This window comes from Equus asinus, chromosome 4, assembly GCF_041296235.1.
Source record: "Equus asinus isolate D_3611 breed Donkey chromosome 4, EquAss-T2T_v2, whole genome shotgun sequence".
Taxonomy (NCBI): Eukaryota; Metazoa; Chordata; class Mammalia; order Perissodactyla; family Equidae; genus Equus; species Equus asinus.
The window spans coordinates 67,844,136-67,867,313 of record NC_091793.1 but is presented as its reverse complement, the minus strand read 5'-3'; the positions used below and the strand labels follow the sequence as shown (position 1 = coordinate 67,867,313).

The following is a 23,178-nucleotide window of genomic DNA, read 5'->3' as shown; positions in this document are numbered from 1 at the left end:
TTTATCATCAAACGACTGTTACTCTTTTCAGAATAATCACTTTGGGGGACCACACACTTATTCTTAAAGTGAAAAACAGGCAAAACAGCATGATGTATTATTTCCGGAAGAAAGAGAATTTGCACCTTGGCACTGAGGCTCCACTCCCATCAGTTCAGGTAGGAAGGCTGGGGGGTGAGTGGGGGCGGGCTGACCGGGTTCTGCTGGGCTCTGGCCCAGAGTGTTCTGAAAAGGCCCGAAGCTCCTCTACCCCTTGTGCTAGAGAAGTGGGCACACGCATACAGATTCCCAGAGGTTACAACAGGCTGCGCATGGTGACAGAGGCCATCCCAGAACATTCCACAGAAGCTACTCTTTCTCCAAAGCCACCATGGGGGCAGCAACCTCAATCTACCCTCTCCAGGTCAGCATCTCCTCTTTGGAGCTACTCAAAGTTTATACCTGCACTGGGACAAACAAGGAAGGGCTACGAGTTTGGAATATTTCTCCCTTGAAACCGAAACTAAGAAAAACACTGTGCAGTGGTCGTGGCAAGTTCTCCCCGTGAACGCCGGGTCCAGACAGCGGGCACAGAAGGCAGGGCTTCCCTCACACCCCAACCTGAGGCCAGCTCCTGGGCAGCCCCAGCAGGCGGAGCCTCAGGGAGCAGGGCGTTTGTGACTAAACCAAAGGGCTATCTGGAGGCTGTGAACCTACGTTCTTCTCTTACACAGGGACTCGGACAGGCGAACTTACTGAGAGGTCAACAACAGTCTTGACGGCCTTTTCTTTTCTCTTGAGGAAGTCATCATCCTGTAAGACAAAACAAGGAATAAACAAATCTTGTGCGAAGACTGAAACGCACTGGACTGCTCAGACGTCGGCCTATAAACCGACCTCCCGTCACTACCTCACCTGAACCAGTCTCAGTTTTCTAAGAAACTGGAATACATTCTGCATGGGAAAAAGCTGCTGCCTCTGCAGCTGGCTCCAAAACAGAGCTCTATAGTCAGAGAGAAAAACGGGGACCACTGAGTGCAGTGGTGACGACAAGTATTCTCATTTCAAATCCTTAGGAGCTCAGAAGCCTCAGGCAAGTTACCTAGCCTCTGAGCCTCAGTGTCTCCATCTGTAAAACAGGGACAGAAACACCTATCTCAGGGGGCAGCCATGAGGATTAAAGAGTAGAAGGCAGGTGATGTGCTGGGGCTAGAATGTAGTAAGCATTTCATAGTGATGAGCTATTGTTGTTGTTGTGATTACCTTCCAACTGTTACTCTAAGAATGTTCTAGGCAAGTGGTCTCTTGAGAAGCTTTATATGACTATACAAAAAATATACTCATGTTCCTATAATTTAATAAAAGTTCTGGATCAAGTACCAAAACTGACAGAAAAGGACAAAACCATAGGGCTTTCCACTCAGTGCCCATTTAAAGAGGCAGTTCTAGAGACCCAGGAGGCCCAGTCTCAGTGCTGCCCAGGCAGAGGCAGAGATGCCATATGGGGGTGGGAGTGCAGGGCACCCTGCGCTCACTCCGCTCCTTCTAAGTGTGCACCCATGCTCTCAGCTGGACAAGAAAAGAAAATGAGAACACTGACCTCAGGGAGACTGCAGGTCTTCTGGAACTGGGACACAGAGTAGGAGCGGATGTAGTCACCCATCTCTTCTTTTGTTTCTATAGCTCGCTTCACCAGCCACTGCAGAAGAAAGTTAGGAAACGTGAGCCGATGGGGTGAAACACCACTGCGGTGAAGGCCAACTCAGAGATGGCACCACTCGTGAACCCAAATCACTGTCCTTGAACTGACCACGTGATGACAAGCTATCAACACACACTGTCCTATAGCAAAAGCAACTGGCTTAGCGTCTGAGATGCTAAGATCCAGTGGGACCTAGAGCTGAGCAGCTGTGCAGGAGGAGCCTCACTTCAGAGCCTCAGGCCTCAGTTTCCCTCTCCATGTAAAGTGAAACTGAGAATGTCAGTTCCTTTCACCTCACAGAGCTACTGTGGGAGCAAATGAAACCACATGTACTAGAGTGCTTTGTAAATACCCGAAACATAACACAAATGCAGCTATCCCCACAACCACCTGGTTCTAGCGATCGATCTCAACGTCATTCTTTTTCCTGTTTCTTGCACCACAGACCAGAGAAAGGGGAAGAACCAGAGAGAACCCCTAGTATAACCCTCAAGTGACAGATGAGAAAACATCCCCAAACTATTCAGATGTGAGAACAGGGTGTACTGAGTACACAGCCTTGGGCTTCGGGTTAGCTTGGCACTCACAACATTCTCTCTCTCAATCCGCACAATGCTACAAGGTGGCTGGTAGTGGCCACGATGACAGAACGTGAAGCTCAGAGAGAGTACGTAACTTGCCCATTGATGCACAGCTAGCAAACCACAAAGCTGGGCATCACAACTCACAGGCTCTTCCACACCGGAAGACTGGACATATGGGCTTCATTAAATGTTTCCCAGCTCTTTTGGGCTGATATGCAAAAGGAGGTGTTTCTCCCTACCTTAAACTCCAGTTAATTAAAACACACACATACACACACCCACACCCCATAACCTGTGGAAGATTCTGGTGCTCTGAGGGTAAGCACGCAAAGTCAAATAAGAGCTTTTGTTGTCCTCCCCTGGCTCTTCATTCAATTCCTGTACTACTGAAGAACATCATGGAGGGGCTGCCATCTGTCAGGCTTGCCATTCTCTCTCCAGAGAGAGCCACTACATCACAAAAGCAGTTTTTGGACAGTAGTTGTGTTTCCCCAAGAGCACAGCCACACGTGGCAAGGTTTAGCTGCCTAGGAAAGCAGACACGTGGCACGCTACATGGCGCTCCCGCAGGGACAGGAAGAAATGCTTGATCACGGAGGGCAGCCAGCTCGAGGAAAGGACACGTTTAGGAAGTGGCTGCCCAGGATAGGGGTGGCTGAGAATATCTATATAAGGGACATTCTTTTGTTGTCAGCATCTTCCATTTATTTCCATCATTCCACTCCACCCCACCTCCAAACAACCAACTCAGGCACGGACAAAGCCAGAAGCAGGGGCAGAGGATGAGACCACACTCAGAACTACGGTAGCTCCTAACTCGCACCCCCACCCCAGCACCACAGCCCCAGACAACTAAGGAGGCTGACACTTGCTCAAGCCAATTTGTCTCTGCTTTGCTTTGGATCCAGAGATCCACTTTCTGGTCTTTCATACTTGTTTCCTTTTCCATTAATCAGATCTACCCAGAATTATCACTTGGTGGGATGCTGGAGAGTGTGATCAGATAAGGAAAGCAAAGCATGTTGAGTCATAGGATTCCCACAGACAATCCAATACTGTTTTGGAGTTCCCAGCATGAAGGGCTGTGGAGGGAACCTCTTGGACAGCCACGCTCTGCCACAGCTCCCTGGCATTCGAGAAAAATAGCTACCCTCACAGGATACACATCCCACATGGGAGAAAAAGATGTGACCTAGAATACCAATGGCTGGAAGTTAGACCCGTTTTTCTCCTGGCTGGCATTGAGAGTGTGTTACTATAGCTTTGTAAACGGTGTGAACATGGGTGATGAGTCTCGAGCCCCGCACAAGACAACGAGTTCAATGGTTCCCAACTGCTGGTCCGTGACTATCCTTTCACTGGTCTCCAGCAAAACAGGAAAAAACTAGAGGCATGTGGTAAGCTTTTCAGGATGCTAAATGTATTCAATTTGAAGGACTGTCCTTTATTTTAAGATTGGGAGTTAAATGGCTTTTTAGGAAATGATAGAGAAACTAAGAGAAGTTACTTTTAAAAAGGCCCTTGCCTGGCAAAAGACAGATGGCAACCGTAGGTCAACCTCCATTTTTGCTTTAAAATTTTACTGGTCCATGAAATTAAGAAATCTGGTAACCAGCAGCCTAGGCTCTCACATCCAGACAGGAAGTCCCCCAGCATTCAACTCAAAACACAGAACATTCACAGACACTCAAAATGCCCAAACCAAATGCAGAAGATCACTTCCTTTTCACCCTCTCCTCATATCTAGACTAGATTCTTTGCCCTCAAGGTTCTAGCATGGGGCTGAGGAAGGTCTAATCACTAGAGATCCAGGCTTTGGGGGAAAAGGCAACAACTTCACAGAATGACAGTGTTGGAGGTTTTAGTAATAACACAGGGGCCCTACTTCCTAGTTTCACAAAAAGGATCAGGTACCACTGTCCCTCTGCATCAGACAAAAAGTCTAACAAAGATACAAATCAAATTCTGAGTTAAAGTCTTGAAATATTTTGCTGTGTACACAAACAACTTCTGGGAGCCTTTGTTCCTTCGGTTTGTCATTTTCTGGATCTCATCCCATACCGTAGTAGGAGAATCATTGGCGCAGGAGTCTGGAGCCCAGAAGTTTAGTACTGGCTCAGTTACTGATAAGGAAGAAGGATGAGATTAACATTACTGAGGGTCTGTGCCGGGTTGACCTCTTTTGGCCTTTGGCTCTTTGTCTGTAAAATCAAGAGTTTAGGCTAGCATGAGTTGCTCCTAACCAGAGATGTCCAGGAGTTACTTGAGTGGTTTGGTTTGAGATTTTTGTTAAAATGTTGAGACCCAGCACCAGACGTGCTCGATCAGAATGGCAAAGGCTCTGGCAGTGGTTCTCAGCCAGGGCAGTTTTGCCTCCCAGGTGGGGTGACCAGCTCATCCCAGTTTACCCAGGTCTTGACCAGTTTTAACACTGAAGGTCCTGCATCCCATAAATCCCACCTCTGTCCCAGGTGGCCTGTGAGGATTGGCCGCATATTTTGGTTGTCAGAACTGGGGGCAGGCTACTGGCATTTAGTGGGTGGAGGTCAGGGATGCTGCAGAACATCCCATAATGCATAGGACAGCCTCTCACAACACAGAATTATCCAGCCCACGATGTCCATAGTGCCCAGGTTGGCAAGACCTGGGTTATAGCCAGGGCGTGTGCGGGCTGGGGAGCTCATGGGTCATTCTGATGCCTTCACCTGCTGCAGGTCCACAGCACGCTTGCTGTGTGGGTTCACTCCAACAGTCTGTGTCTGCACCTGACTCTTCTCAGTTGTCTCTTTAGAGTTAAATTAACAACTCTTTCGATTGATTTCAAATTCAGTTTTTATTATACTAAATGTTTTCACTTTTTATTTCAGATTTCTTAAACATTTCGTTTTTCTCTGAACTCTCTCCCAACCCGACCAGCCTTGCCATTTTCATTTCATACAAGTTCCTTGATTGTACGTCCTCTCCGCCCCTTCTTCTTTTGTCACAGTTTAGGCTCTGGGATATAAGGTACACCGCCGTCAGTGGTGGAGAAACTTCAGAAGTGTAGGGTCGTCGTCTTTATATATAGAAATGGTTGGGGATTTGGCTTTTCTGACTGGAGGAAGCTCTTCTAAGCTTGACTCCAACCCAGTGGTGCCTTTAGCCAGCAAAAAGAACTTAGGCAATTATAGCAGTATTAACTGTTAAAAAGGGGCGGGGGGGGAAAGTTGCTCATGATAAACTGTCTTCTGTCTAGGAGCTTTTGAGGATACTTCATTTGCTTCTCTGACTAGTCTTGTCAATGAGAACACTCTAAAGGCAATAAAAGAAATGGGCTTTACAAACATGAGCGAGATTCAGCATAAAAGCATCAGACTGCTTCTGGAAGGCAGGTATGATCCACATTGATGTTTGGGCTTTAATCTGTTTTCAGTGCCAGTAGTTCAGAAAGGAAATACCAGTATGTTCGGTTGATTTTGCACTGTGTGTTGGCTTACGTATCCAACCTGCTTTAAAGACTTATTTGCTGATGTTTGAAGAAAAGCGTTCCCTTCTGTTGTATAGCCTGGTTCTTATTTCTGAGTTGGGTATCTGACGCAGGTGATTGCTTTCAGCGATGGAGAAGGTGGGGACTGGGTCTTTTGTTGCTCATGTTCTGGCGTTGATGCCCAAACCATATGTGGTAGTGACATGGTAGGTATTCAGTACATGACTTGTTGAATGAGTAGACTAAGTGTCTCTGACCTTTCCTGTCTTAATCCTTAGGGATCTTCTAGCAGCTGCAAAAACAGGCAGTGGCAAAACCCTGGCATTTCTCGTCCCTGCGGTTGAACTCATTGTTAAGTTAAAGTTCATGCCCAGAAATGGTAAGTCTGTGATCCACTGTCTTTGCCGTACCTCACTAGAGTTATTGGAGCGGGTACGCGCTCTTGGTGATAACTGCAGGCTGACTTTCACCGCGTGTCATTGTTGCCTTTGTAGGAACAGGAGTCCTTATTCTCTCACCTACGAGGGAGCTGGCCATGAAGACTTTTGGTGTTCTTAAGGAGCTAATGACACACCATATCCATACGTATGGGTTAATAATGGGGGGCAGTAACAGATCTGCTGAAGCGCAGAAACTAGCTAATGGGATCAACATTATTGTGGCCACACCAGGTCGTCTCCTGGACCACATGCAGGTAAGAGAACACTGTTGTGTAGTCCCTGTCTTACTGTCTTGTGTGAAACCTCAACCTGACAGCTAACAGTTTTTCTTTGTCTTGTTAGAATACCCCAGGGTTTATGTATAAAAACCTGCGGTGTCTGGTTATTGATGAGGCTGACCGTATCTTGGATGTTGGGTTTGAAGAGGAATTAAAGCAAATTATTAAACTTCTGCCGAGTAAGTAGGTGGCATCTGCATGTGGTTTGCAAAGTAGTTGGAAGTAGGTGAGGGTTGTTCCTATATGAAAACTGTTAATACCAGAATTCTAACATAGCCAAGTGAGCTTGTGTCAATCAACCTTAGAGGTTGTCTGCAATGCAAGCATCAAGCTTACTAGTAACTTGTTACAGTGGTTTTGCCGTTTTAGAGGTTATAATGCAAGTTACACAGTCCTTACACGTCATTCCAGTCCACATCCGCAACCCCATCTTCCTTTCCTTACCTCATTCTAGCGTCTCCCAGGTGGCAGTAGACTTGTGGCCTTCTGTGTTGTATTTGAGTTGTACATATCTTGGTTATACTACTCGCAACATTGTAAGCTGCTCATATCTATAATAAGGCCATAATCTCCTTCATTAGAGAGTTTGCTTTTTAATGCTTTGTTGAGGTATAATTGACATAATCTGCACATATTTTAAGTAAACAATTTAAGTTTTGATACGTTTATGCCTGTGAAGCCGTCACCACAATCAAACAGTGAGCATCTCCGTAACCCTCAAGCTTCTTTGTGCACATTTGTGATCCCTCCCTTTCACCTTCAGTAAGAACAGCCCTCACCTGCTTCCAACGACTGCTCACACACGTCTGCCTCCCAGGTGACGTTGATCTGCCTTCTGCCACCGTAGATCAGTGTGTGTTTTCTAGGGATTTGTATGCATGGAATCATACACTATAAATTGGTCTGCTCAGAAAATTCTTTTGCAAGTCATCCATGCTGTTTATGTGTATCAGTAGTTCTTCATTCCTCAGTTGCATTCCATTGTGTAAATGTACCGCAACTTGTTTATCCATTCACCTGTTCATGGATGATTGTGCTATTTATGGGTTTTGGTTATTACAAATAAAGTTGCTGTGAACATTCATCTACAACTCTTACCATGGGCATACATTTCCTTTTTTCTTGGGTGACTACCTAGGAGTGGAGTGTTTGGTGTATGTTTAGCTTGTGCCATTTTGCTTTCTCATCAGCAGTGTGTGAGAGTTCCATTTCCTCCTATTAAGTCTTGAAATTGGGTGGAGTTAACTCCCACCTTTGTTCTTTTTCAGATTGTTTTGGCTCTTCTTGTTCTTTGCATTTCTGTATCAATTTTAGAGTCAGTTTGTCAATTTCTACCCCCTAAAAAATCTGGCATCTTGGTTGGGATTGTGTTGAATATAGATCATTGGTGGAAGGCAATACTGAGTCATTCAAACCCAAGAATAAGGTATACCTCCATTTATTAGCTCCGTAATTTCTCTCAGCAGTGTGTTAGAGTTTTCAGTGTACAGGTTTTTTCACATTTTTTGTCAGATTTATCCCTAAGTATTTTATTAAAATTTTAAATTGTTCATTGCTTGTATATACAATACATTTAATTTTTTAATTTTGGTCTTTTATTTGGCAAGATAATTATTACTGTACTCAGTGGGATTGTTCAGTATGACCTTCCAGATGAAATTAGCCTTTGGGTTTTTACGTAGGCAAACATACCACCTACATGTGAAAAAAATAAAATTCTTCACTTAATTCTTTTCTTGCCTGACTGCACTGGCCAGCATCTCCAGTACAATACTGAATAGAAGTGCTGAGAGAAGACATCTTTGTCTTCTTCCTCATATTGAGCATGATCCCTTCTGTTCCTAGTTTGCTGAGATTTTTTAATCAGAAATAAATGTTAAATTTTGTCAAATGCTTTTTCTGTGTCCTTTGAAACTGTCAGATGTTATTTCTTTAGTTTGTTAATATGGTAAATGATATTGGTTAACTTTCAAATGTTGAACCAACCCTGCATTCCTGGAAAAACCGCACTTGGTTATGATGCATTATCCTTTTTTATATATTGAGTCACTGTGCTGAAATTTTGCATCCATGCTTATGAACCATTGTTGGGTTTGGGGATCACGGTAGTGACTGGCTTCCAGGCATGAGTCAGGAAGTAGACTCTCTTCAGTGTCCTGCAGAGTTCTTGAAGTATTGGTAATATTTCTTCCTTAAATGTTCGATAGACTTCACCAGTGGAGGCCATTGGGGCTGCAGTTTCCTTTATGTGAAGATTTTGGGTACAATTTCTTTAATAGATAGCGGCTATCCACGTTTTGTCTTTCTCTTGAGTGGGTTTAGCAGCTTGTCTGTCAGGGAAATTGTCCTCCGTCTAGGTTGTCAAGGTTGTGGACAGAGATGTTCATGATGTTCTCCTCTTAATGTCTATAGTGCTGTCATGTCCCCGTTCTTGAAGGTTCTACTTGGAGCATTTGTAGGTGTGAAGCAATTCTGAAGATTCCCTGAAAGATCTGTGTTACTTTTATTTGCATCTGTTTCAGCACGCAGACAGACCACCCTGCTTTCTGCCACACAAACTCGAAAAGTTGAAGACCTGGCGAGGATTTCTCTGAAAAAGGAGCCATTGTATGTTGGCGTTGATGATGATAAAGCTAATGCAACAGTAGATGGTCTTGAGCAGGTAATTTGTGTCAATATCTTAATTTTTTTTTTTAAGATTTTATTTTTTTCCTTTTTTTTCTCCTAAAGCCCCAGTACATAGTTGTATATTCTTCGTTGTGGGTCCTTCTAGTTGTGGCATGTGGGACGCTGCCTCAGCGTGGTTTGATGAGCAGTGCCATGTCCACGCCCAGGATTCGAACCAACGAAATACTGGGCCACCTGCAGCGGAGCGCATGAACTTAACCACTCGGTCACGGGGCCAGCCCCTCAATATCTTAAATTTTAAGGATCTTCCTTGGTGTTTCCTTGTAACTGTTTGGAGGATCATCCAAAAAGCAGATGGATTAATGAACTTTTAATTCGAATATAGTAAACTTGGTATTGGGTCTCTGGCTCTTTCATATAAACTATCTTGAACTCCGAATAATTTGGTCGGCTATCTTTACTCTGTCTCTCAATATAGCTTCCCACGTGGGAGGTTATTAATCACTACCAATTGTAGATGCAGTAAAAAAAAAATTTGTTTATTAATCTCTTGCTTGAAGACGCAAAGTGAGTTAGAAGATGGAGAGACTGGTTTCACCCACGTAGCTTTAGAAGATTGGAAATGAAATGACAAAGATCTAAACTAGGCTGATTAAAAAATAGAACTTTAAAGGGGCTGGCCCTGTGGCCGAGTGGTTAACCTTCTGTGTGCTCTGCTTCAGCGGCCTGGGTTCACGGGTTCAGATCCCAGGCGCGGACCTACACTGCTGGTCAGCCATGTGGTGGCATTCCAGATACAAAATAGTAGAAGATTGGCACAGGTGTTAGCTCAGGGTGAATCTTCCTCACAAAAAAAAAATAGAACTTTAAGATTGAATCTTTTGTTGAATAAAATATTTTGCTGTAACAATTTAGCTTAAAAACCTTTCATTTGTTGTCTAATTTTTAAAAATATATTCACCCAGCCTTGTTACCTTGTTTGGGACGCTGCACTTAAGCTGTGGTTATTTGAGATCTTCCTGTTAAAAACCTCTTTAAAAAAATGAATCAAAATCAGGGGCAGAGCAAAATGGCAGGGTGAGCTGACCTGGGATTCTCTCCCCTCCAAAGTACAAAGATTGGAAGAACTGAATTTCGGAGAATAAACATAATGCCAGCTCGTTAGAGACCTACAATACCAAGAAGGCGGAGATCATAAACTGAGCTTTACACCTTCGGAGGCGCTAGAAAGGTAGGAGAGAACATCGCTCCCTCCCCTAGAGTCTGCCATCGCTGGGGTGCAGGTCGGGAAGGAGCGGGGGAGGGGCCGCGTGACCCGGGGATCATCCAAGACTTCTGCCACTGATTCAGTGGAGACCCGCTGACGGGCGGAAAGCTTCCATCCGCGGGGATCCTATAAATCAAGGGCCTTGGGAGACCAGAGAACAGAACTGATCTGAACCCAGACCGGTGGGTGTGAGTAACAGCCCCTCCCCCCCAGCAAAGCCAGTGGGCGCAGCCATCTTGCCCCAAGGTGGAGAGCTAACACGCCGCTCTCAACCCCCATCTAGTGGCGACAGGCTGTAACTGCAACTGAATTCTACCACCATGAGAAAAAACCGCTCCTCTACCATCCAGCAATTTATAAAGGCCCCAGACCAGAAGGAAAACAATAATAATACAGAATTAAGTCCTGAGGACTTGGAATTAGGTAAACTAAGTGATAATGAATTCAGAGCAGCTATAATCAAAAAGCTCAATGAGGTAGAGAGAAAGATAGAGAAACAAGCCGAGTTCTGGAGTTACTTCACAAAAGAGATTGAAATCATAAAGAAGAATCAAACAGAATTACTTGAGATGAAAAACACAATGGACCAGATAAAACAGAATACGGATTCCCTGAATGCCCGTGTAGACAACCTAGAGGAGCAAATCAGCATAATCGAGGACAGACAGGCTGAATGGCGCCAGACAGAGGAAGAAAGAGAACTAAGAATTAAAAAAAATGAGGAAAATCTCCGAGAGATAATGGATTCAATGAGGAGTAAGAACATAAGGATCATAGGAATTCCCGAGAATATGGAAAAGGAAAATGGAGCAGAAACTGTGCTTAACGAAATTATTGAAGAGAACTTCCCAAATCTAGGGATCAACAGAGAAATGTGTGTAGAGGAGGGTTTTAGATCTCCTAGATTTGTCAATGTAAAAAGACCCACCGCAAGGCACATAATAGTAAAGTTGGTAAATAGGAATGATAAGGAAAGAATACTCAGGGAAGTAAGAAAATAAAAGAGAATAACCTATAAAGGAGCCCCTATCAGACTGTCAGCGGATTTCTCTACAGAGACCCTACAAGCTAGGAGAGAATGGAGTGATATATTCAAAGCTTTAAAGGATAAAAACCTTCAGCCAAGAATACTCTATCCAGCAAGAATTTCCTTCAGATATGAGGGAGAAATTAAATCTTTTCCAGACAAACAAAAGTGAAGGGAATTTGTAACTAAAAGCCCTCCATTACAAGAAATCCTCAAGAAGGCTCTCATACTTGAAAAAAGAAAAAAGGGAGAAAGGGGACACAATCCACAGACTAGGGAGACCGATGGATAGAACCAGAACAGGATAGCAAATATTCAACTATAGCATTAGTGTAAAAATAAGGAAACTACCAAAACAAGGATGATCTTAGCACTCTAACTACAAATTAATAAGACGAGTTGGAATAAAAAATAAAAATAATTATTTAGGAGGGGAAGAGCAAAGGGTCTAAATCAGTATTGGTCGAGTAAGTAAGAGACCACCAGAGAATAGACTATATTATACACGAGATTCTAAATACAAACTTCAAGGTAGACACTAAAATAAAGTACAGAACAGAGTCACAAATCATAGATAAGGAAAAATCTAACAAACCCAGCATAAGAAATTGCAGTATTAAATGGGTAGTCTAAAGCACACAGGAAAAGAAACACAGGAAAACAAGATAATGAGCGACAGATTGACAGCATTAAGTCCACATGCATCAATAATCACTCTCAATGTGAACGGATTGAACTCTCCAATAAAAAGACACAGAGTGGCAAAATGGATTAAAGTACAAGATCCAACAATTTGTTGCCTCCAGGAAACACACCTCAGCCCCAAGGACAAACACAGACTCAGGGTGAAGGGGTGGAGGACAATACTTCAAGCAAATAGCAAGGAAAAAAAGGCAGGTGTTGCAATTCTCATATCAGACCAAGTGGATTTCAAAATAAGACAGGTAAAGAGAGACACAGAGGGGCAATATATAATGATCAAAGGGACACTTCACAAGAAGAAATAACGCTTATACATATCTATGCACCCAACACAGGAGCACCACGATTCATAAAGCAACCATTAACAGACCTAAAGGAAGATGTTAAAAACAACACAATAATAGTAGGGGACCTCAACACCCCACTCACATCAATGGACAGATCATCCAGACAGAAAATCAACAAGGAAATAGTGGAGCTGAATGAAAAACTAAAACAATTGGACTTAATAGACATATATAGATCACTCCACCCTGAAGGAGCTGAATACACATTCTTCTCAAGTGCACATGGAACATTCTCTAGGATAGACCATATGTTGGGAAACAAGGCAAGCCTCTACAAATTTAAAAAAATTGAAATAATAACAAGCATCTTCTCAGATCATAGTGCTATAAGGCTAGAAATTAATTACAAGAAAAAAGCTGAGAAAGGCACAAAGATGTGGAGACTAAACAACACACTACTGAACAAGCAATGGATCATTGAAGAAATTAAAGAAGAAATAAAAAAATACCTGGAAACAAATGAAAATGATAGCATGCCATACCAACTCATATGGGATACAGCAAAAGCTGTATTAAGAGGAAAATTCATCGCAATACAGGCACATCTTAACAAACAAGAAAAATCCCAAATAAGCAACCTTAATGCACACCTAACTGAACTAGAGAAAAAAGAACAAATGAAGCCCAAAGTCAGCAGAAGGAGAGAAATAATAAAAATCAGAGCAGAAATAAATACTATTGAAACGAAAAAGGCAGTAGAAAGGATCAATGAGACAAAGAGCTGGTTTTTTGAGAAGATAAATAAAATTGACAAACCGCTAGCCAGACTTACAAAGAAAAAAAGGGAGAAAGCTCAAATAAACAAAATCAGAACTGAGCGAGGAGAAATAACAACAGACTCTGCAGAAATACAAGGGATTATAAGAGAATACTACAAAAAACTATATGCCAACAGAATGGATAACCTAGAGGAAATGGATAAATTCTTGGACTCCTAAAATCTCCCAAAGCTCACTCATGAAGAGGCAGACAATTTGAACAGACCAATCACAAGGAAAGAGATTGAAACAACAATCAAAAACATCCCAAAGAATAAAACCCCAGGACCAGATGGCTTTCCTGGGGAATTCTACCAAACTTTCAGAGAGGATTTAATACCTATCCTTTTCAAGCTATTCCAAAAACTTAGGGAAGATGGAACACTTCCTAACACATTCTATGAGGCCAGCATCACGCTGATACCAAAACCTGACAAGGACACCATGAAGAAAGAGAACTACAGACCAATATCACTGATGAACATAGATGCAAAAATTCTAAACAAAATTTTGGCAACCAGAATTCAGCAATTCATCAAAAGAATCATACATCAGGATCAGGTGGGATTCATACCAGGGACACAGGGATGGTTCAACATCCGCAAATCAATCAACGTGATACACCACATCAACAAACTGAGGAATAAAAACCACATGATCATCTCAATAGATGCAGAGAAGGCATTTGACAAGATCCAACAGCCATTTATGATAAAAACTCTGAACAAAATGGGCATAGAAGGAAACTACCTCAACATAATAAAGGCCATATACGACAAACCCAGAGCCAACATCATACTCAATGGGCAAAAACTGAACCCCATCCCCCTGAAAACAGGAACGAGACAAGGATGCCCTCTATCACCACTCTTATTTAACATAGTACTGGAGGTCCTGGCCAGAGCAATCAGGCAAGAAAAAGGAATAAAAGGAATCCAAATAGGGAGGGAAGAAGTGAAACTCTCGCTGTTTGCAGACGACATGATCTTATATATAGAAAACCCCAAAGAATGCAGTGGAAAACTCTTAGGAGTAATCAACCACTACAGCAAAGTTGCAGGGTATAAAATCAATTTGCATAAATCAGTAGCATTTCTATACTCCAGTAATGAACCAACAGAAAAAGAACTCAAGAATACAATACCATTCACAATCGCAACAAAAAGAATAAAATACCTTGGGGTAAATTTAACTAAGGAAGTGAAGGACCTATATAATGAAAATTACAAGGCCCTTCTGAGAGAATTGGATGACGACATAAGGAGATGGAAAGACATTCCATGTACATGGATTGGAAGAATAAACAGTTAAAATGTCCATTCTACCTAAAGCAATCTACAGATTCAACGCCATCCCAATCAGAATCCCAATGACATTCTTTACAAAATTAGAACAAAGAATCCTAAAATTCATATGGGGCAACAAAAGACCCCAAGTTTCTAAAGCAATCCTGAGAAAAAAGAACAAAACGGGAGGCATCACAATCCCTGACTTCAAAACATACTACAAAGCTACAGTAATCAAAACAGCATGGTACGGGTACAAAAACAGGTGCACAGATCAATGGAACAGAATTGAAAGCCCAGAAATAAAACCACACATCTATGGAGAGCTTATCTTTGGCAAAGGAGCTGAGGGCATACAACGGAGAAAAGAAAGTCTTTTCAACAAATGGTGCTGGGAAAACTGGAAAGCCACATGTAAAAGAATGAAAATTGACCATTCTTTTTCACCATTCACCAAAATAAACTCAAAATGGATTAAAGACCTAAAGGTGAGACCTGAAACCATAAGGCTTCTGGAAGAAAACGTAGGCAGTACACTCTTTGACATCAGTATTAAAAGGATCTTTTCGGACACCATGCCTTCTCAGAGAAGGGAAACAATAGAAAGAATAAACAAATGGGACTTCATCAGATTAAAGAGCTTCTTCAAGGCAAATGAAAACAGGATTGAAACAAAAAAACAACCCACTAACTGGGAAAAAATATTTGCAAGTCATATATCTGACAAAGGCTTAATATCCATAATATATAAAGAACTCTCGCAACTCAACCACAAAACATCAAACAACCCAATCAAAAAATGGGCTGGAGACATGAACAGACATTTCTCCAAATAAGATATACTGATGGCCAAGAGGCACATGAAAAGATGCTCATCATCGATGATTATCAGGGAAATGCAAATCAAAACTACACTAAGATATCACCTTACACCCGTGAGAATGACAAAAATATCTAAAACTAATAGCAACAAATGTTGGAGAGGTTGCGGAGAAAAAGGAACCCTCATACACTGCTGGTGGGAATGCAAACTGGTGCAGCCACTATGGAAAACAGTATGGAGATTCCTCAAAAAACTAAAAATAGAACTACCATACGATCCAGCCATCCCACTACTGGGTATTTATCCAAAGAGCCTGAAGTCAGCAATCCCCAAAGTCCTGTGCACTCCAATGTTTACTGCAGCACTGTTTACAATAGCTAAGACGTGGAAGCAACCTAAGTGCCCATCAACAGACGAATGGATAAAGAAAATGTGGTACATATATACAATGGAATACTACTCAGCTGCAAAACAGAACAAAATCATTCCATTTGCAATAACATGGATGGACCTTTAGAGAATTATGTTAAGTGAAGAGAATTATGTTAAGTGAAATAAGCCAGCGAGAGAGAGATAATCTGTGTATGACTCCACTCATATGAGGCATTTAAAACTATGGACCAAGAACAGTTTAGTGGATACCAGGGGAAAGGTGGGGTGGGGGGGTGGGCACAAAGGGTGAAGTGGTGCACCTACAACATGACTGACAAACATTAATGTACAATTGAAATTTCACAAGATTGTAACCTATCAATAACTCAATAAAAAAAAAAATGCTTCTTAAACTGCCACCTTGTCTAGGCCAAGGGCTGCTGTCGTGTGCTGGCAAGGTAGTGTTGTTTGCTTTTTTAGGATAGAAGAGACTTAGACATATCCCTGGGTAAAAGAAGAAATGGAAGATGGAAAAGAAAAAATGAGAGTCGTTGATGAAGCAAAGTCTCAGAGAGGACTGGCAGGTGAGTCATTGAACTGCAGTATGACACTTTCCTGTCGGACCTCTTCCCTGCTCTAAGTAATACTTAAGTGTTTGTTTCTTAAGAGCATCCCTGGGCAGCTTCAGCTGTAAGGTGTAAGGTAGCATCCTACTCTCCTGGCACCAGAGCCTGAAAGGCCTCCAGCTTCACAGGAACCCATGTGAAAAGACCGGGTTCTGGTTAAGATGGCATACCTGGGATGTGTTGGAGCCTGTGGCAGGCAGAATAATGGCCCCTCAAAGATGTCCACATCCTGATCCCCAGAAACCACGAATATGTTACCTTACGTTTGCCGATGTGATGGAGTGAGTGAAATGGGAAGCTACCCTGGATGATCCACGTGGCCCAGTGTAATCACAGGGCTCTTGTAGAGGGAGGCGAGAGGGTCAGAGTCAGAGAAGGTGATGTGACAGCAGAAGCAGAGGTCAGAGAGAGCTTTGAAGATACCACCCAGCTGGCTTTGAAGATGGAGGAAGGGGCTATGAGCCAAGGAACACAGACAGACTTGAGAGGCTGGAAAAGGCAGGGGAACAGCTTCTCCACTAGAGCCTCCAAAGGCTCTGCTGACACTTTGATTTTAGTTCAGGGAGACCCAGTTTGGACGTCTGATTACTGTGAGATAATAAATTTGTGTTGTTTTACATCACTGAGTTTGTGGTAATTCTTTACAGTGGTAATAGGAAGCTATATGTCATCTCTCCCCGATCTCAAGCTGAAGCACTTATTTGCACATTTCTCAGGATTCTTGACAACCACTTGGAAGAGAAAAGCTATGAAAGACTGGATTTCTGTGTTCAACCTTGGGACAGAGTTCCACAGCTATGGAAACTGAGTTCTAAATATTCATGGAACCCCAAAGGAGTTTAAGAAAATTTAAAACAAGCTATGTTTTGACCTCAAATTAGACATCTGGAAAGCTCATTACAGACTATTCTGCAAACCCCAATGTGACAAGGAATTCAATCCACCACTTTCCCCTGCCTTAGAGAATTGTCCTCTGATCAGCAGCTGGATCAACCCCTTCCTCAGCTGTAATGGACAGAGAGCGGCAATGAGCCTCCGTGTGCTTGTTTCCCTTCATTCCCTCAAGGGCCTTTGGGTAATAAATGGCGACTGAATGGCTGGAGGTTCAGCTTTTTAGTCCACCTTCTCTTTCCTCAACTCTAAGTAACTGCTTTACACGCCAGAATAGGTTACCATAGCAATGTTTTCTGAGCAATAAGTGAACTGAATTGCACTGTTGAAGAAGCCCGGGAGAAAATATCAATATCAGCCTGAGAAAGTCCCATCATTCTATAGAGCATCGAGACTGTTACAGTAGGAGATGGAGGCATTCCCTGGGGGATGAGGAAGTGCTGCCGCCAGCTCACACAAAACACAGGTCACCCTCCAAATTCCCCCACCTCCTCGTCTCCAAGACACCCAGCCAAGAAGCTCAGATAACAAAAGACAAATGTAAACGGGAGACAATATTTGAAATTCATATAAAAAAGGGTATTTTACAACGCTCTCCTATGGGAATTCTAGGAAGATAGTGGTAGCAATGCCAGAATACTTTCTGGATTTTTCTGAATCCCCAATAATGCTTATTATTGTCTGACTTTTTGATTTTAGCCATCCTAGTAGGTGTTAAGTGATATCTCATGGTTTTGATTTTCATTTCTCTGATGACTAACGATGTTGACTATCTTTTCATGTCTTACTGTCCATTTATATATCTTCTTTGGAGAAATGTCTGTTCAGACACTTTGCCCATTTCTAATTGTGTTGTTTCTCTTTTTTATTGTTGAGTTGTAAGAGTTCTTTTTATATTCTAGATACAAGTCTCTTATCAGATATATTTTCCTGAATTCTGTGGGTTGTTTTTTCATTTTCTTGATAATGTCCTCTAAGCACAAAAGTTTTAATTGTCATGAAGTCCAATTTATCTATTTTTTTTCTTTTGTTGCTTGTGCCTTTGGTGTCGTATCTATGAATCCATTATGAAATCCGACGTCACAGAAATTTACCTTTATGCTTTGTTCTAAGAGTTTTATAGTTGCAGCTCTTACTTAGGTCTTTGGTCGATTTTGAGATAATTTTTGTATATGACATGGGGTGGGGGTCCATTAGCATTCTCTACATGCATTAGCCAATTGTCCCAGCACAATTTGTCTAAAAGACTGTCCTTTCCCCTCATTGAATGGCCTTGGAACCACTGTGAAAAATCAACTCACCATTGATATATGGGTTTACTTCTGTACTCTCAATTCTATTCCTTTGATCTACATGTCTATCCTTACGTCAGCAGCACACCATTTTTATTACTATTTCTTTGTATTAAGTTTTGAAATTGGGAAGTATGAGTCCTTTAACTTTGTTCTTCTTTTTCAAAATTGTTTTGGCTATTCTGAGTCTTATGTTTCCATATGAATTTGGGAGCAGCCTGTCAATTTCTACAAATAATCAGCTGGGATTGTGACAGGGATTGTGTTGACTCTGAAGATCAATTTGGGGAGTGTTGTCATCGTAACATTATGAAGTCTTCTGATCCACCATCATAGGATCTCTTCCCATGTATTTAAATCTTGGTTAATTTCTTTCAATAATATTTTGTAGTTTTCAGAGTATATAAGTTCTGTGTTTCTTTTGTTAAACTTATTTCCAAGTATTGTAATTTTTGATGCTATTTTAAATGGAATGTTTTCTTAATTTCCTTTTGGGATTGTTCATTGACCCATGAACTCCTGAAACACGAATCAAAGCTCCCTTTCAGAACAGTGTCCTGAGGAGGAACTACTAGAAGTGAAATCAAAACTAAGCAGGAGGGGCCGGCCTGGCGGCACAGCAGTTAACTGTGCAAGTTCCGCTTCAGCGGCCCGGGGCTCGCCGGGTTGGATCCCGGGTGTGGACATGGCACCACTTGTCGAGCCTCGCTGTGGCACGCATCCCACATACAAAGTAGAGGAAGACGGGCATGGATGTTAGCTCAGGGCCAGTCTTCCTCAGCAAAAAAAGAGGAGGATTGGTGGCAGATGTTAGCTCAGGGCTAATCTTCCTCAAGAAAAACACAACTGAGCAGGACAGGGACAATAAAGATGAAGAAAAGTTTCTCCTCTTTCTAAAAGTTTGGGAAAGCCAACTTCACATAAAAATAAGTAAGGAAAAGTTATAGAAATCAAATCCTATTCAATTTTATGAGAAAAATAAGAGGATAAGGAGTTGAACAACATCCCTACAAATAATAAAAATAGACCATAAAAATATACTCAGAAAATGAATCAAAAGTGTCAAGCTCTACTTCAAAAAGGGCCAAAAATACATTAAGAAAGTGACACAAGATATGAGTGAACAACATAAATCAGAATTAGGAAAACTCAGAATGGACGGAACTCAGGAGAGAATTAAAAACAAGAGGAAAAAAACCATATTAGGAATGAAGACCAAATCAGAAGAGAACAAGAGAAAATGAACACAACAAATAATTTCTTGAGGAAGACAGGAAAAAGAAAAGGAAGAAGACGTTTAAAAAACCAAAAGAAGTTAAAACAGATACTAAAAGGATTCAAGAGAAAGTGATACATTTTGAAGACAGGCACAGAAGATCCAATATGCAGAAAAAATGAGCTGCTGAAGCAAGAGGAGAGAATGCTAAAAGCTAAAATTCAGGGAGACTTGCCTGAAATTAAAAACAAAATGTTTTGAGGCTTCATATTTAAAGAGTACATTGTGTATCAGAGAATATCAACTCAGAACTACTGTATTAGTCAGGGTTCTCCAGAGAAACAGAACCAATAAGATATCCATATAGGATAGAGTAAGAGAGAGAGATTTATTATAGGAATGGACTCACCTGATTATGGAAGCTGAGAAGTCCCACAGTACGCCATCTGCAAACCAGAGAATGAGGAAAGCCAGTGATATTATTTGGTCTAATTCCAAAGGTCTAAGAAGCAGGAGGGAGCTGATGGTGTATGTGCCAAGTCCAAAGGCCCGAGAACCAGGAGCACCAATGTCCAAGGGCAGGAGAAGATGGATGTCCCAGTTCAAGCAGACAGAGGGCAACTCACTCTTCCTGTGCCTTTTTGTTCTATGTGGGCCCTCAACAGGTCAGAAGATGCTCCCACATTGGGGAGGGCCATCTACTTTATTCAGTTCACCAGTTCAAATGCTAATCTTTTCCGGAAACATCCTCAGAGAAACAACCAGAAATAATGTTTTACCGGCTGTCTGGGTATTCCTTAGCCTAGTAGAGTTGACACATACAATTAACCATCACAACTACCAACACCAAGACATATTGTAGTGAAATTACCAGACTATAAAGAAGATGAAAATATCCATTAGCCATCTATGCAAAAAGGGCAATGACTTCTTATAAGGTACAGAAAATTAGAGTCTTATCATACTTTGGTAGCAATGCATTATGTCAGGATAAAATGGAGTACCATATTTAAGATACTTAAGGAAAGCAAATGTGAGCCAAGGATTTTATATACAGCGAAACTGACCTTCAAGAATAAAGGGCAATGGGGCTGGCCCCGTGGCCGAGTAGTTAAGTTTGTGCACTCCGCTGCGGCGGCCCAGGGTTTCACCAGGTCAGATCCTGGGTGCGGACATGGCACCGCTGGTCAAGCCATTTTGAGGAGGCGTCCCGCATGCCACAACTAGAAGGACCTGCAACTAAGATGTACAACTATGTACTGGGGAGATTTGGGGAGAAAAAGCAGAAAAAAAAAAAGATTGGCAACAGTTGTTAGCTCAGGTGCCAATCTTTAGGAAAAAAAAGAATAAAGGGCAAAACTGTTGTTAACATGCAGGACATCAGGCAATCTACTAGAGAACAAGCTTTGTGTAACAAAAATGACTAGAGAGAAACTGACATAAGTACCAGTTATGAGCATTAAATAGTTATACCAAGAATTAAGGCAAATTGAAAAAATGATTTTTGTATAATAAAAAAGACAAATTGAAGGATAAGTGAAAGAAAAGAAAGTGTAGTTTATAATAGTTGTTGAGAGATAAAAGAAAGTATAGTTTATAACGGTTATGTGACCTAACAGAGGAGATACAGCAGTAAGTACTCCTACCAATGAAAAAGAAAAAGATCAACAATTCAAGAACAAAGCGGGCAAAGGATGTGAGCAATAACACACAAAGAAATATAAATGCTCACTTTTCTGTATTTATAAAGCAGTACTCAACTTTACCTATAATAAGGGTAATATACTTCCTGTCTATGCTGAAAGACCACTCATTCTCTATCTTTTGGCAAAAGTCAGTGTTAAAACACTGTTGTGAACAAGGATGTGAGGAAACAGGTTCTCTCATACACACTGCTGCTGGGAGTGTAAATTGGTACAACTTTGATGAAAAGCAATCTGGCAATGTCTATCAAGATGCCGAATGACCGAGCCATTCCAGTTCTAGAATTCATCCCACAGATCTACTCTCAAATGTGCAAAATGGCATTGTGCTGTTCATCCCAGCATTGTCTGAAATAACAAAGATTGGAAATAACCCACTTGCCCATCAATAGCATCATGATTAACTGAGTTACGATCCATCCACACAACATATCTAATTGCTCACACTGGCCAGAACTGGTTCAAATGGCCAACTCAGACCACAAAGTAGGTTGATGTAGTATTCATTAGTGCTATCTACCAATATTCCCGGTTCTCTTCCTTCCAGATTGGATTCATTTTTCCTGCCGTTTAAGGCTAAGTCTGTTGGAATTTGCTTTCGTCGATAATAAGTGCCTCATGTCATTTCTGGGCAGAAGTCTTTAAGAGTGGACACACAATTCACCACTTTCCTCTCCTCTGCCGTGGAAACCAGCATAGCAGAGCTGCTTTCCTCTGCAGTTTATCCTTCCTCCTGGTTTTATCACCTGTAGCCTCTCCTTTGGCCCATGCCTTGGGTAGGTAGTGGTGGAGGATAGACACAAGATGCTGTGAGTGCATTTTAGCTGACCTGAGAATAGCTCTGGCCTTCTCTTTCCCATCTGCTCCCTTTCCATCAATTCTAAGTGAAAATTATCTCATGATAATAATGAAGAATATTTATACTGTAGAACAGTGGTCCTCAAATTGTGGTCCCTGGAATGGACCAAAGGCATCCTGGGAACATGTCAGAAATGCAAATTTTCAGGCCCCACCCCAAACCCAGTGAATCAGCAACTCCGGAATGAAGGCTGAGAATTTGCATTTCTAACAAGAGCCTGTTTCCTCACATCCTTGTTCACAAGTGTTAAAACAATTTTGACTTTGACAATGATACAGAATGGATGGTATTTGAGTATAAACAGAATAAAATTACTGAGATAAGCAATCTGGGTTCAGGAAGCCCTCTGGTGATTCTGAGGTGCTCTCAAGTTTGAGGACCACTGTTACAGAAGAAAGAGAACCACACTGGAACCTCTAACTCAGTGGAGATTTTCCCACCGCCTTCACTGCCCTGACCACCAAAGGTTGCTTGTGTTGCTTCAACTCCCTGCTGCTTTCCTATAATAATGGATCCAACAAAGGGGGAACTTCTAAGGAGCTGCTGTGTTCTACCCAAGCCCAGCCTGATGCCATATATTTTCTGTACAACTCTGTGAAAAAAGTACCAATAGCAGCCTTTTCCTATTACAGAAGTTGAAGCTGAGCAGGGGACCAGGTGACCAAGGTCACACAGAGAAAGGAGGATTTGAATCCAGTTTGTCCTGATTCCAAACTCCATGCACTTAAAAAAAAAAATCAACACTCTTTTTTTTCCTGTAACTCATTTTCATTTAAAACTTAGTTTCACTATTCAATATGAGAGAATTTTAAAATAAAATAAATAATTTTAAAATCACCTATAAGTCCATCACTTAGAGACAATCCTTACCAATATTTTTGGATTTATCCTTCCAGACATTTTTTTACATATACATACATTATAAAATACAT

General features: G+C 41.8%; 1 protein-coding gene and 1 long non-coding RNA gene across 17 annotated transcripts in view; one reads left to right on the top strand and one right to left on the bottom strand.

Moving 5' to 3' along the window:
• The window catches only part of LOC106829139 (coiled-coil domain-containing protein 93-like), a 154,007-nt gene that overhangs the window by 64,183 nt on the left and 66,646 nt on the right, over positions 1–23,178 (bottom strand). For 7 of the 16 annotated variants that reach the window (XM_070507406.1, XM_070507405.1, XM_070507404.1 and 4 more), the window contains 3 exons: positions 20,094–20,130; positions 1,580–1,678; positions 736–792 (listed from right to left, as the gene is read on the bottom strand). In XM_070507406.1, the coding sequence (XP_070363507.1) occupies positions 736–792; positions 1,580–1,678; positions 20,094–20,130 (193 nt within the window). Of the gene's footprint in view, positions 1–735; positions 793–1,579; positions 1,679–20,093; positions 20,131–20,751; positions 20,924–23,178 lie in introns of those variants that run through there. The other 9 variants (XM_070507411.1, XM_070507409.1, XM_044769168.2 and 6 more) reach the window with 3 other exon arrangements.
• On the top strand, positions 2,920–20,087 carry LOC139045083 (uncharacterized). Its single transcript, XR_011502751.1, has 3 exons — positions 2,920–6,425; positions 6,514–6,628; positions 8,972–20,087. It is a non-coding gene; the product is annotated as an uncharacterized lncRNA (long non-coding RNA).